We start from the raw sequence: 15693 nt of genomic DNA, 5'->3' as shown, positions 1-15693 counted from the left end.
TCTGGCCTTTAGCTAAAGATAAAGATATGAGCAAAAAACAATCGAACACCAAGAAAAAAGCTGACGGGTATCAATTCAAATGAATGGATGATCAACACAGTCTTTTTCACAATGACATGTATTGATTTACAAGTACATTGTATATGGTTGTAAAGTGTTTCTCTAATTCTCCCACCCCATACCACTCTCTTAAAGTGATGTTGGTTTCAATCAGCATGCAATTAATACTGACATCAATTTCTATTGTTACTGAGTATGACATTACCAGTGTCCCACTGTAAATATCTCTTAAAATTCTTCATTGATGGTCATTGAAGAAAAAGTCAGCAATTACAGCATGAATAAAATAAATGTACTTTTTTCTACAACTTCAGTACAAGTCTTCAAAATGCAAATAATTTACATGGTAAGCAACATTCATACTTTTAATATTTTAGTATTACATTAGTATGTTAGTGATTGACAGAAAATAAATCAAACCAATAATTGAATTATTCATTTTTATTTAACCAAGATAGGATTGCTCATCTAAATCATAAGTTAAAAAAAAAAAAAATTCATTAGCAGTAGTACATTAATTTTTGAAAATGTTAAACTAAGATAAATTATTATTTAAAGGCACCACTTATTGTAACTTTGGCATAATAACATTATTTCAGTTGATTCCTCTTTCACCAAGGCTGATTATTTTTAAAGACTAGATTCCTATATTTCAGCAAAGAACATTTTTAAAATGTATTAAATTTTCACTAGCATCCTCTCCCTTATCCTAAGTGACAATCACTGCTAGTAAGTTTCATAGTATAATATTCAAGAAGTGGAACAACCCCAGCTCTCTCAGAGGAATAATAATTTCTCCCTGTTATACATTTTAAGAGGAAGATGCTAGAAGGCCTCCTAAGTGTCTTGTTCAGTGCCTACAATTAATAATCAATGTGAAAAGTGAATCAGTTTAGGGGACAGCAATATCTATGGTTCACAAGGAAAAAGAGAGCTTGACAAGTGGGTAGAATCCAGTTGGGAGGCCAATTTGGGTTTTGGTGGGGGGTTTACGGTTTTTTCTTTTATATGGCATTCCTTGTTCAAAGGACCACAAATGCACATCTTTTAACAAAGCGCATTTTTCTATGTGACTTTCTCTGGACTTCCCATGTGTGAACCAAAGTCTATTTTTAGACACGCTACAATTTTCTCCAGTAATTAGGAAGCTCTATGTCCCCTGACAGAAAGATACCAGCAAGCCCCTGCAGCTTCTTGTCTAACAAAAAATCTAAAGCTACCAAAAGCAATCAACTCATTTGAGTAAAAGGATTACGATGGCTGGTTATACAAGCCTTTAAAAAAAAAAAAAATTGCCAGATTTAAGAATGAGAAGAATTTATAAAGAAGTTAGAATTAATTTTTTTAACAACAGGTATCGATTACTAATAATCATTTGTAAAGAACAAAAGTGGTGAAAATCATTTGGAAATTATTTTTAAAATATCTTGAGAAACACTCAGGATACATTCCAGGTTTCAAAACTTCCCAAAAGTAAAACTATCATTTCAATAAACAGTAATTCCAATAAAAAGAAATTCTAATTTCAATAAACAGAAATTTCTTCTCAACAATTAAAATTGACTATTGACAGTTCCTCTGGTATTTCCTATAACTGTTTACTGTTCCTTAAGGAGTCCTTGCTGTGTTCTGCATGTGATGCATTTAGCTGCCCCAACTACGGCTTAAAATGAGAAAACGATAAATAAAATAGACTTAGCAAAAGACAACATATGGGGGGAGGGAGAAAGAGTCAATAACATATGGAATTTTAAACCTATGTTCAAAATACTTTCATTAAACGGCAATCAAAAAGATGGCCAAATTTAGATCGCAGAATGATGCGTACTAGTACAGCCACAGGTATGAGGAAAGATGACAACCCTAATATTAGCTGTACATCTATGACTATGGGAAAGCAAAGTTCATAAGAGTTTTTGACAGCCCCTTCAAAGTAAAAGGAAGAAGTCAAACCAGAGCAGCAGGTTTAAAGGAGGGGGTGGGAGGGAAGTGACACTTAACGTACCTTAAGGACTTCCATTGGCACCTGGGTGGCAGGGGGAAGGCTAGTGGGGACACTGACGTTAATAGCTGGTGTCTGACTCACGGGGACTCTCTGTTGCATGAACTGAGCAGCTTGCTGTTTCTGTTGCTGCTCCCGGCGCTCTTGCTCCTGCATCTGCTCACGCATGAGTTGCTGGCGTAGCAAAATCCGTGATGTCATACTGGAGGAGCTTAGTGGAGGCTTGGAAGCCCCAGGATGCTCTGTGGAACTGCTGTGGGGGAGCCAAAGGAGAACACAGTGAATTCCCTAATGAAACACCTCTTTTACTTTGGGGGGTAAGAGGGGGAGTATTAGCTGAAATTATACTAAACTATGAAATTAACTTTTGCAAATATAATCAGTAACAAAATGGCACTCAACATAATTGGAATTCAAGAGCTGATCGGATTTTAGTCATTAGTAGTTGAATTAAAATAAGTTAACTTGATTACATCCAAGCATTTTTATTATGCAGCTTAAACGTGTGTAGTTTTTTAAAAATTTCATACCAAACATTAACAGTAAATATAATACTGCCATATGTAGTGACAGGAAATCAGGCTTTTTAAGGGATCATTTTTTTCACACTTATATTTCTTTCACCCTTAAATACAGGCTGCTTGATTCTCTTGCTTTATAATTGAATCTCTGCACCATGATTAAATCATTATCCAAATTCCATGAAGGTATCTATTAGGTAACAATGACAACTAATAGTTTGGGGTGGGGGGAGAATATAAAATTAATTTTCTGAATTTTTCCTTAAGTTGTCATGGTATTGAAAGAAAACGAATTTTTGAACACCTAATTAATACCAATTAGTGAAAAGGTGTAATTCTGTATTGGGGAAATCAAAACCTTATTTAGCAAGGTCTCTTAGTATAGACTTGCCTTTAGGGTAGAAGACAAGAGGGAAGAATGTGAATCTAGTTGTTCCTTGCACAGCTTTAGTTTCATTCTCTTATTTTGGAGGGGCTTTTAGACATCACTTAGGAATGTCATCAGCAGTGAGCATTCTCCCTACACAGCTCCCCACTAACTCTTTGTTAGCTAGAGTTTCCTCCTGCAAATTATCCAAAGACTTAGAAACATAGGATCCAGCACTTAGCGCAATTCCTGGTACATAATAGGTGCTTAATAAATGTTCACTGGATTAGATTATTGGGTCACAAATGGAGAGTTAGAAGAAAAATCTTAGAGGTCATTTGATCCAAATTTTTCAATTTAATAACAGCTAGTATTTACATGAAACTTCAAGGTTTGCAAAGTACATTATGTAGCATCACAACTGATAATTTATCTCCATTTTAAAGATGAAGAATCTGAGACAGAGTTTGAATGATTTCACACACACACACACACACACACACACACACACACAAACACACACACAGCATCTGAGGCACAATTTTAACTCGAATATCTGTCTCCAGGTCCAACACACTATCCATTGCAGCCATAGTGTTTCCCCATCTTGCAGATGGAGAAATAGAGACCCAAAGACATACCAGAGGTCACAAAGGGAGAAAAGAGCAGAAGCAGCCTTTGAACATGGGTTTTTAGACTTGTAACTCACTGTGACTCCCATTGTACTACTCAGTCATCCCTGCTGCCTAATCTCTTCTCTACAACCACAGATAAAGGAATGTCCCTAATTCTCTAGCCTATATCCATTTCTTATTTATTTTAGTCATAAAATATTAAATATTAAAGTTCACACATTTGTATCAATGGATGAATGCCATTGTTCCACCCTTTCATTCTAAAGGTAGACGTAAATTAAAGAGAAACAGCACTTAGCAGGGGGAAAATCTGAACTTGACAAAAATTGAATTCTTAAATAGAGCTAGGTGCAAGGCTTGTCATCCAAGGATCCCACAGGTGAATCACTGGAGTGTTCAATTCTTGATATACCAGACAATTTGCATGCCTAAATCAGGGCACTCCTTAGAGATGACAAAATCCCACACTGTTGACATAGGTTGCTGTCAACGGGGTACATTTTAATCAGTTTAATAGCTTCCTTAATGGTAATGATGGTGTACGCTTGTGGGTTTTGGTGTGACGGCGGTGGGGCAGGTTTGAAGTCCAGAAGCAAAGTGCTCTCTGTTCAAGCCCCACTGACTTTCTTACTGTTCCTTCCTGCAACTTGGCACTCCTGAGATGTGACATTCCCATACCCCCAATTAAAATGTAAAATCCTTGGGGGGCAGGGACTTTTTCCACTTTTTTCTTTGTGCCTCCAGAGCTTAGAACAAGGACTAGAATAAACAATTAATGTTTTTTTGACATGAATGAATGTGGTTCTGATTCTATCTTGATCTATTATTGATGAGCCAAAGAGATCATCAATTAGTTTGGTCGATAAAGAAGTCCCTGTGGATCCTGGAAAATCTCGTAAATGCAGGACCTTGGACTTAACTGTAGTACAACACTCACATGGTGAGCTCAGTCAGCATGCTTGGAACAAGCAGCACAAATGGTAGGAGGATCACAGAATCACAGATTTAATAAGGCTGGAAGGAACTTTAAAAATCAAGTCTAATCTCATCAGTTTACAGATGAAGAGATTGAGGTCTAAAGAGGCTGAATTATTCAATATCACACATCTGGGATAAGACTTGAAGTATTCCTCTGTCTTGCCTCCAAGTTCAGCATCCATCCTTTACACATGCTCCCCCTGAGACTTTATCTGGCTGCTCCATTTGAGGTCATATAGAAAAAGAGCTGTCCAGCTCTTTTGTCCTTTGGAAATGCACACTGTGCAATGATTTTGCAAATTGGACTGCAAAAGCCCTTTTGAACAGGGAGGGACACACACAGAGTCACCCTTCGAGGGAAGAGTTCATAGTGATTAGCTCTAACTCTCCTCCCAATTTGAATGTCGTTAGGAAGAATGCAGAAAAATTTCCAGCTTCCCTCTAGAGTAATCCTGTGTAATTGATAGCAAAAGAAAAAAAAAAGTTCAATCTTTAAATCTTCCAACTCAAGAGTCATCTCCTTGAACTCTAAACATTTCACCCTGAAAGCCCTGCACAGAAGGGACAAAGGAGGAGATGAGGAAATTCTCTTATTCTACATCCATGCCCATCCTTGAGCATAGAATTTCTGATTTATTAATAAGATGTAAATGGTTTGATTTATATAACGATTTGATGTGCCTATATAACATAAAAATTTCTCAGACAAAAAGAGGTCATGAGTGGAAAAAGCTGAAGATGCCTTGATCTAGTCCAATTCCCTCATTTTAAAGAATAAGAAACTAAGACCAAGAGTGACTAGGTGATGTCAGATAGGGAGGAACTGGCAAATTCCAGGGTCAATCCTAACTCACTAAATGCCAATTTTAATATCATCCCCATTGTTATTATTATTATTATTTTGCTTAGAATAGAGAGAAGTGTATTAAATAAGCAAGCTAAACTGTTGATCCTTTTAACCGCTTATTTGGTAACAACAGACATCTTGGCATTGACCAAAAAAAAAAAAAAAAAAAAAAAAAAGATGTCTTCAATATGGGACTTGAATTAAAGTTTCTTTACATAAGAGGACGATTTCCTTTTTTGTTTTTTTTTTTTTTTTTAGAACAATCAGGATTTTCTTAAGCACAAAATTTTCCTGAAAAATAAATAAAGAAGAGGGGGGGAAAAATCATTTGACTATTCAAAGCCTGTCAGGTTGAAACATTCCCAGGGAGACTGATCCTTTTGATAAAACAAGAGAAAACCTCTGTGCTGTAACTAACGGGGCTGGGGAATAATCGCACTAATTAGCTTCTCCAGGCAAGTCATTGACTGTGATACGTGGGGGGAAAATCCTTTCAATTAACAGTAAAGTATTTTTAAAGCATCTTACATCAAAATCGCTGCTCCCTGACATCAGAAAAGTTCGGGTGACAGGGCATTTTATGAGGGCTTTTTAAAAAAATATCATAACTGAAATACATGGATACACACATACAGAAAGAAGAATTGTAAATTAATTAAAATCTCTTCAGAAGACAGGGAGCAAAGCTTAGCTAACTGCTATTATTTTAATAAATCTCCAAAAAAAAAAAAAAGTGTAAAGGATTCATTGCAGTTACTTCACTGAACACCCATCCCTTCAAGATGAAAACTATGCTGTGAAAGATGACTCCTGTATTCACAGTTTGGTTCTCAGTCTTTTCAACATCCTTCCCTCCTGGGAATAACTGAATCTGAGATGATCACTCTATAAACAATTAAAAATGGAAATGTGTAGCTGCTTCAAGATGTCAAGTAGGATGAAAGAGCATAAATTATGGAATTGAAATGTGTTGGGGAGTGAAGGGGATGAGAATACAGAGGACTTTGTGTAGATTTTAAGGAAAAAGACAACCTAAGTTTGGGAACTTACTCAATGAGGCACAAGGAGGGTTCTACAAATTGGTACAATTAAAGAGCTAAATGACCCCTTAAGGGGGCACATAAAGCTCAAGCTCCATCTCCCCACCAAAGAAACCCAATTCCAAGAAACCGATTTACTCTAATCCATCTGTAAAACTGATGACACATTTAAAGCAGCCTAGCCTGAGAGGCGAGCATATCCACAAATCTATCTGGACAGCTCTTTGCTATTCGGTTCCAAGGAGGAGAAGACACAAATGTATATTTTTTAAAGAAAGTTCAAAGCTCTCTTCAACCCCACAACAAGTTAGAACTTGGCCAAAAGCACTGAACACTAGAAAGAAACACATCATCTCCTGGAACAGCCCAGAGTCCAGAAGGAAAATCATGGCCAGCCAAGTTCACGACTAGACCATTTGAGGTAATTATATTTCTTCACCTACTCCCTAGATTTCCTATACTTAGTCATACTCTGCTGAATTAACATCATAGGATCCTCCCCTCATTTTATTAAATTTCTGACCTTGTGATTTATTCAAGTTCACACTGTTACATAGTAAGTAGTAAAATCAAAATTTGAATCTAGATTTCAGATCTCGAGATTATCCGTAGAGTAAAGGAACAAGTATTTATTAAGTGCCTACTATGTGCCAGGTATTGTTAAATGACTCATTTGCTCCCTTATAGATCATCTAATTCATTTCCACATGAAGTGACTATTGTCCAAAGAGCTCTGTCTTAGCCAAGATCATACATGTAAGAAGTGGCAGACTAAGATTCAAACCCAGATCTTCTATGATCTTTCTACTACTCTACATTGCCTCTCTTAAGGACTACAGAAGTCATCTGATCACCAGAAAAGCCAAATCACTCCCCAAAGAACGTGTTGATTCAATCCCCCAATTTGCTTTTTTTTTTTTTTAATATATATACAAAAACTTAACACCTGTTACCATGGGAGAGGGGGTGGGGGTTGAGCCAGAGGACCTGGTTTCAAATCCTGCCTGTATCATGGCAAACAAGTCATTTATCCTCTCTGAGGCTTGGTTTTTCCATCTGGAAATTGACAGGTTTGGATTCAGTAATTTCTAAGATCTCTTTCAGCAATGAATCTATGATACAAAGAATAACTGCCTTTATAAAAACACTTATATAGCAAACACCCTGCCTTGAGCTCCTAGAAAAAATATTGTCAGTAAATAATGTTCTACATGTATAATTGTCCCCATTTTACAGATGAAGAGACTAAAGTGATTTTTCTTGTGATTTATAATGTCAAGATATTCCTTTATTCCCCCCAAATGATGCTCACAAATACTTGTAGCCTCAGGAGGCAATCCAATCAGAATTCAATTCAATCATCCCATACAGTGTGTGAGATCACCAGTGGATAGGGCATCAGAGGGTCAAGATATCTCAACAAGAGGGCCTCTGGGAATAGAAACAACACTGGCCTCAGAGTCAGGAATGCCTGAAGTTCAGATTGGACTAATAGCATTTGACCAGCTATGGGGCCATAAAGAAGAGTGTCTCCAAGACCATTTCCTCACTTCCTTTGTAAAATGAATATGACATTGGTAGTATTTCACAAAGTTGATGTGAAAACCAAATGAAATACTATCAAAATACTTTGTAAATCTTCACAGTTGACAGTGACATGATGCTTCATCATGCTCCTGAGTTGATCACTAATTAGCTTACTGTCTGGGAGAATCATTGCCCCAATCTCCTCCTCGGTTCCACAACTGTAAAACAAGAGTGGTCTAAGGTCCAAATGTCTATCTAATACGGTCAACAAAGGGACAGCTTCTTTTCCCAGCTGCTTTAATACATATTTTCTCACGGAATTTATGTAAAAATCATCTGAGAAGGCCAGAGAAGTTAAATGCATAATATGTGGATTGTATTTTGTCTATATTATCTCATTTGAGTCTCAAAATAACTTTGTGAGGGAGGGAGTGCAGTAACTATTATCCCCATTTTACAGATAAGGAAACTGAGTGAAGTTCAGAAAGTCTGTCATCGTGGTCACAGAGCAACTATCAGAAGAGGTTTTTGAATCCAGTTCTTTCTGCCCATATTATGTATCTCTCATATTTGTCTTTAATAAATTTGTCACAGAGGTCCAACTAATATTCTGTAGTCCTTCTTTCTTGTATCATTTTTAAATTTTTTTCAATTCACAGGAATTTTCCTCTCCCTCCTACTTCTTTCCTCTAATGGGAAAAAAAATAAAGATGAAAAATCCTTGTGAAAATTTTACATAATCAAGCAAAACAAACTCCCACACTGGCCATGTCAAAAAATTTTTATCTCATATTGCATCCTGTCTCTGCCAGGAGGTAGGCAGCAGGCTTCATCAGTTTTTTATAATCACAATTGGCCATTGTATTGATCACCATCCTTCAAGGGATCCTTCAAAGTGTTTCCAAAAGGTATTTGTCTTTACAAAGACAAATGTCATTGCTGTACAGACTTTTCCTGGTTCTGCTCACTTCATTCTGCATCAGTTCATACAAATATTTCCAGGATTTTTTTAAACCAGGCTTTCAATATTTCTTATATCAGAATGGTATTATCAGAATCCTATTAGATTCATATACCAAGTTTTATTCAACCTTTCCCCAAAATAACAGCCCCTTCCTTGGTTTATAGTTGTCTGCTGCCACAAAAAAAGTTGCTAGAAATATTTTTGCACTCCTTTTTCTTTACTTTCTTTAAGATGTAGGCCTAATACTGATATCACTAAGTCAAAAATAGTAGTTTAATAACATTGGGGCTTTCTAGAATGGCTAAACCAATTGACAGCTCCATCAATAGTGTGCTCAATGCCTCCCCAACATTTGTCATTTTCTTTTGTTTGCTTCGTCTATAATCTGATGATTGTAAGGGAAAATTTCAAAGCTGCTTTAATTTTCTTTTCTGTAATTACTAGTGATTTAAAGTATTTTTTCACATAACTGTGGAAAGATTAGATTTCTTCCCTTCTCTTTCATATCCTTTAACCATTTATCATTTGTACTGTTATTTTTTTTATTTTTATATTTGGTTCCACTCCATACATATGTCAGAAATGAAATTCTTATCAGAAAAACTTACTACCAATTTTTTTTTCTCCAGTTATCCATTTCCCATAATTTTAGTTGGATAGATTTGTTGGTACAAAGACTTTTTAACTGTATGAATCCAAATCATTCATTTAATTTTCTATGATTCTCTCTATCCTACACTTAGTTTTGAGTTATACCCCTATCCACCGATCTAAAAGGAAATTCTTCCCTTTCTCCCCTAATTTATTTATGCTGTGACGTTCAATTTCTAAATGATGTCAAGACAATAAGGTCCACTATGTGGCAGAGATAAGGATTTAAAGAAAGGCAAAAGGAGTAAATAGTCCCTGTCCTCAAGAAGCTCACAACCTAATGGGGAGAGACAACATGCAAACAAGTGTACAAACAAAATATAGATTGGATAAATTGGAGATAATATCAAAGGAAAGGCACTAATATTGAGACTAACATGAAAAAGTCTATTTGAAAGAATCCAGTTAAGCCAGAAAAAAGAAATGAGGAGGAGGCAGAGAATTCTAGGAAGTTCATTAAAAGTTTATCATGACATTATTGGTGGAATTGTGAATGCATCCAGCCATTCTGGAGAGCAATTTGGAACTATGTTCAAAAAGTTATCAAACTGTGCATACCCTTTGATCCAGCAGTGTTACTACTGGGCTTATATCCCAAAGAAATCATAAAGAAGGGAAAGGGACCTGTATGTGCAAGAATGTTCATGGCAGCCCTCTTTGAAGTGGCTAGAAGCTGGAAAATGAATGGATGCCCATCAATTGGAGAATAGTTGAGTAAATTGTGGTATATGAATGTTATGGAATATTATTTTTCTGTAAGAAATGACCAGCAGGATGAATACAGACAGAGAGGCTTGGAGAGACTTACATGAACTGATGCTGAGTGAAATGAGCAGAACCAGGAGATCATTATATACCTCAACAACGATACTGTAATGAGGATGTATTCTGATGGAAGTGGATTTCTTTGACAAAGAGAAGATCTAACTCAGTTTCAATTGATCAAGGATGGACAGAAGCAGCTATACCCAAAGAAAGAACACTGAGAAATGAATGTAAACTGTTTGCATTTTTGTTTTTCTTCCCAGGTTATTTTTACCTTCTGAATCCAATTCTTCCTGTGCAATAAGAGAACTGTTCGGTTCTGCACACATATATTGTATCTAGGATACACTGTGACATATCTAACTTGTATAGGACTGCTTGCCATCTGGGGGAGGGGATGAAGGGAGAGAGGGGGAAAGTTGGAACAGAAGTGAGTGTAAGGGATAATGTTGTAAAAAATTACCCAGGCATAGACTCTGTCAATAAAAATTATAAAAAAATAAAAACAATAAAGTTTATCAAGGTCTACTTCCACTTTCTCCCAGATTGCTTTCTAATTTTCTGGGGTCCTTTCTTAAGTCTTTAAGAGGTGGGTTCTTTGTACTATGTGCTTTTAACTATCTCATCCAAAATTTCCAAACAAGTGAGTTATGGACCAATTGCCTCCCCACCCCCACCTCCCAGTACACCCAGGGAATGGGGTAAAAGAGCCAGCTTTCTTTTAAGGTATCTACAGAGAGAAAGACAGAATGACACAGAGGACAGAACAAAGGACGTGGGACCTGGCTTCCAGGCTTGCCTCAGACACCTACTAGCTATGCAATGCTGGGTGAATCTCTTAACTTTGTTTTCTCATTTGCAAAAAATAAAGCTGGTCACTTCTATTTCTAAATCTATGATCCTAAGACCTTCTGTAGAAAACAGTTTTTCAAATGTTCATACATGTAATAAAAATGTCTAACTTGACTCTATAGGAACCATTGGGAAACTCTTAGAACTTAAATACTCCATTTTCTTTTAGACTCAAATAAAATATCAATTCACTTAAAATTGTCATTGGATTTAAAGGAGATTTTTGTTATCATATGTTCTCAATCAATGATTACTAATAAACAACACAATTACTATAATGCAGTTACACTGTTTGTTTTTTGTTTTTGTTTTTTTAACATTAAAAGGAGATCCTTAATCTCAAAAAAGGTTGAAACTATTAGAGATAGTACCCTTTTCTCACTCTACAGCTGGGGAAACAAAGGGCCAGAGAAATAGTCATTCAGTCACATGACTGGCTAGTTCCAGAATAGGTACTAGAACTTAAATCTTTTTAATTCTTGATCTGGGGCTTCTCAAACTTTTCCCACTTATAATCCTTTTTCATCAAAGAAATTTCTATATGACCTGGAGTACACAGATATGCAAAAGAGGTATACAAATCAAACATTTACTGATAATAAACCATAATTTCATGACCTCCATATTCATACTTTCATCCATGTTAGCGACTTACAATTTAAGAAACTGGGCACTAGATCACAAGGCCATGTCAAATCTGATCATTCTGACCACATGTAACACTAGATATGACATCAAGGACTCTTGCAATGAAGCCAATAAACTGGAGAACATATGGTATGAAGGAGGTGCCTCAATCTCACCATGCTGGGCAGAACTAAGGACTCAAAGTTCCTGCTTAAGCATTTGCTTAATGCATCTGTTGGGGAAAATGGCAAAACAGCCAAGTTAAGATATTTATATAATAGTCAATAGATGAAATCCATGGAAGGTATTCTTAACTTATTTTGTGTTTAATATATATATTTTTTAAATCTTCAAGCCTTTTAAAATAGTTCCAAGTGCATGAGTCATAAAGGACACAGATGATGAGTAGATTTTTTTTTTAATTACAGTCTAGACACTTACCATTTCAAGTTGCCTAACACTTCCTACTCTGACTAAACTAATCCAGGAAGACTTGTCAGATCTATATGATACAGAAAATCCGCCCAAGAGAAAATGCTCCATGACCCAGTGAGCTAAAAGACGGTTCCAGGAACACCTGGAGAGAAGCAGACCCTTGAGTTGGGTGATAAACATCCAATTCAAGGGCTCTAAATCTTCCTGTGTATTTGTAGTAATTTAGGGAAAAAAATCTCATTGAATAACGATGAATTCATCATTGAAAGCAACAGTGACCTTGTAACTTTCCATTCAAGAAGCTCCTATCCAAATCTCCAGGTTCCCTGTACATTATTGTCTTTCATACCAAACAAACAAGCATTTCTGTTGTTTCTCATACACAATGTTCCATCCTCTTTTTTTGTGCCTTTGCACTAACCATTTGTCATACTTTGAATGCACTCCCTACTCACCTCCAATTCATGCAATCCCTTCAAGATGCAGGAACCACCTCTTACAGAATACCTATCCTAATGTTGCCAGTCTAATACCCTATTCCAAGAAATTGCTTTAATCATCTCTGCATATATCTTATGCTTAATTTCCTTTTTTATCCCATTCCACCAACACATGTAAGCTTTGTAAGGGAAGTGATCCATACATAGGAGGAAATTAATAATTGCTTTCTGAATAAATAAATTTGGTCTTGTGGAAATGATGATGACGATACTAACAGAAAACAAACTATTCTTCACATTTATATGGTACTTTTAGGGTTTGGGAAGCACATTATAGTATCTTATTTGATCTTCACAGTGATGAGAGGTAATTGCTGAAATAAGAAAATTGCAACTCAAGAAGGTTGCCCAGGATCACGTGAGTTGTAAGGGAGTGAGTTCTTGACTCCAAATCTGGAAATATATTAACTATGTCCCAGTTGAAAGAATGCTGGATGTGGAGTCAAATAGCTTCTGATTCTTCTGTCTCACCTGTATGTCTATCGGTCAGTCAACAACCATTTTATTAAATGCATATTATGTGACAGGTACTGTTCTAAACACTGGAGGCTTAAAGAAAGTCAAGAATACATACCACTCGCATCCTAATGGGAGAGGCAACATGGAAAAGATTTATATGTTTACATGTGTGAATACACACACACACACACACACACACACACACACACACTCTGCACCAGTATCTATGCCAAGAAAACCCCAAATGGAGTAGCTTACATTATATGACTTGTTCAGGGTCACACAGCTAATAAGTATCTGATGTCAGATTTGAATTCAGGAAGATGGACTCCAAGCCCAGTGTTCTAGCCACTTCTCAGATGGAAACACAATGGTTTAAAAAAAAAAAATAAAGGAAAGGAAAGGAAAGGACTCCTGAGATGAGGAGGGAATCCTCCAGCTTTTCTGTCTAGTTCTGTATCTGTGATCTCTCCACTTCCATTATCCATTCTCAAAGGCATTGAACTTTTCTCTCTACTTTCCTTCTATCCAAACTTATTCTCTGCCAGGAAAGGAAGGATTTCATAACTGATTCCTCATTAAGGTACTAAGGATTCCTTAAGTTTCTGGAGCTATGAGAATTTTAACAAGGAAGACAGACTGAGAAAAAAAGAGAGGGAAACTCTGAGATGAAGCAGAGGAGCAACAGGAGAAAAGGCAGGTTTTTTTTTTTTATTTTGGGGCATTGAGGGAGGGTTCCATAGCTTTATCAGTATTCCTCAATTTATTTGCAATTAAATTTATTGCAATTAATTGCAATTTATTTGCAATTTACATTGCAAAGACCACAAATGACATCACCAATTCTGACCACAGATACCAACGCAGACCTACCAAAAATGATCAATGAATGTTTTTAAAGGTGCCAATTATATGCTAGATATTGGGGGTGTAAAGACTAAAATGAAACTGATCTTGCCTACATCCTATCAAGGGAAATAGGCAAGAGATAAGATATAGCAAAGAAAATTTGGTTCAAGGATCACATCAAGTTCTAAGGATCAGTTGTTTATCAGGATCAATTTGGGCTAAAAAAAAAAAAAAAACACACACACAAACATCTTGAAATCATGACATTAATAATAATTAATGATAAACACATGTTTTTATGCATATAATGGGAAAAGGGGTAGAGTTGATCAGGACACCCCAATCAACTGAATCTCACCTTCCCGCACACCAACTGATGAAATGGCCTGCTAGAGTCAAAGAAATGTTGGTAGCTAAAATTTATAATCCCTTTAAGGAGTGCAAAGAAGTTCTCCATGATATAATTAGACAAGTATGTTGCCATTGGCTGGCAAAAGATCAGCCAGAACCTTTAAAAAGCTAATTTACCAGCTATAAAGCCAGTTAAAGGAGAAGAGTTTTGTGTAGGGACCCTTAGCAGTCAAGAATTGTTGTTCAGTCATTTTTTAGTTATGTCATTTCATGACCCCATTTGGGGTTTTCTTAGCACAGATACTAGAGAGGTTGGTCATCTCCTTCTCCAGCTCATTTTACAGATAAGAAAATTGAGAAAAATAGGGTTAAGTGTCTAGCCCTGGGTCACATTGCTAATAGGTATCTGCGACCAGATTTGGACTTAGGAAGGTGAATCTCCAGGCCTAGCATGGGCACTATACCAGCTTCACCAGCTGTCCTGGTGAAGAGAAGAACCACCCATAAAGGAAGAATCTCACCCTCAAGAGAGAGTCTTCTCCCTTTTGCTACTACCACCACAAAGCAGTAGAAATGGGGGAGATTTTCTTTCTTCCTCCTCTCACCCCTGAGAGTCATGATGTTTTGTAGAAGAACTATTTATGAAGTAGAAGACATCATAGCCAGGAGAGAGCAGGTCGGGGGACCAATAGAGGAATGGGTCAAAAAGAATGGCAGACCGTCAATTGGGGAATGGCTGGATAACTCATGGTATTTGTAGACTATTATTGGTCTATAAAAAATGATGAACAAGCTGGTTTTAGAAAAGGCCTGGAAAGATTTACATGAACTGATGCTGAGTGAAATGAGCAGAACCAAGAATACATTGTATACAAGGGAGAAAGAATGTGTGATGTTCGACTATGAAAGATTTAGTTCTTCTCGGTGGTTCAGTGATCCAAGACAATCCCAATGGACAGAAAACGCCATCTGCATGAAAAAAGTATTCTGGAGATTGAATGAAAATCAATACATGTTATGTTCACTTCCTTTTTTTGTTTTTGTTTTTTTTTTGGGGGGGGGGCGGTGTTTGTTTGTTTGTTTTTGCCTCTCCCATGGTTTTTCCCTTTTGCTCTGATTTTTCTCTTTCAACATGATTCATAAAGCAATGTGTATTTTTTAATTAATTAAATTTAATTTTTTTTTAAAAAGTTTGGCAGCAGAGTTAGCTCTAAAGGGAATGACCACTGGCAGTATAAAGCCAGTTATGGATTCAAAAAAGAA

The 15693-nt window shown here is 36.5% G+C and overlaps 1 protein-coding gene across 7 annotated transcripts in view; it reads right to left on the bottom strand.

Annotated features, from left to right (window-relative positions):
• The window catches only part of MITF (melanocyte inducing transcription factor), a 264094-nt gene that overhangs the window by 98715 nt on the left and 149686 nt on the right, over positions 1–15693 (bottom strand). For 5 of the 7 annotated variants that reach the window (XM_023498108.2, XM_003762364.4, XM_031953883.1 and 2 more), the window contains exon 2: positions 2066–2315. In XM_023498108.2, the coding sequence (XP_023353876.1) occupies positions 2066–2315 (250 nt within the window). The remainder of the gene's footprint in view (positions 1–2065; positions 2316–15693) is intronic. The other 2 variants (XM_031953908.1, XM_031953900.1) reach the window with 1 other exon arrangement.

Source organism: Sarcophilus harrisii, chromosome 1 (assembly GCF_902635505.1).
Source record: "Sarcophilus harrisii chromosome 1, mSarHar1.11, whole genome shotgun sequence".
Lineage (NCBI taxonomy): Eukaryota > Metazoa > Chordata > Mammalia > Dasyuromorphia > Dasyuridae > Sarcophilus > Sarcophilus harrisii.
The sequence above is the reverse complement of the archived record's forward strand: the minus strand, read 5'-3'. Positions and strand labels throughout refer to the sequence as shown.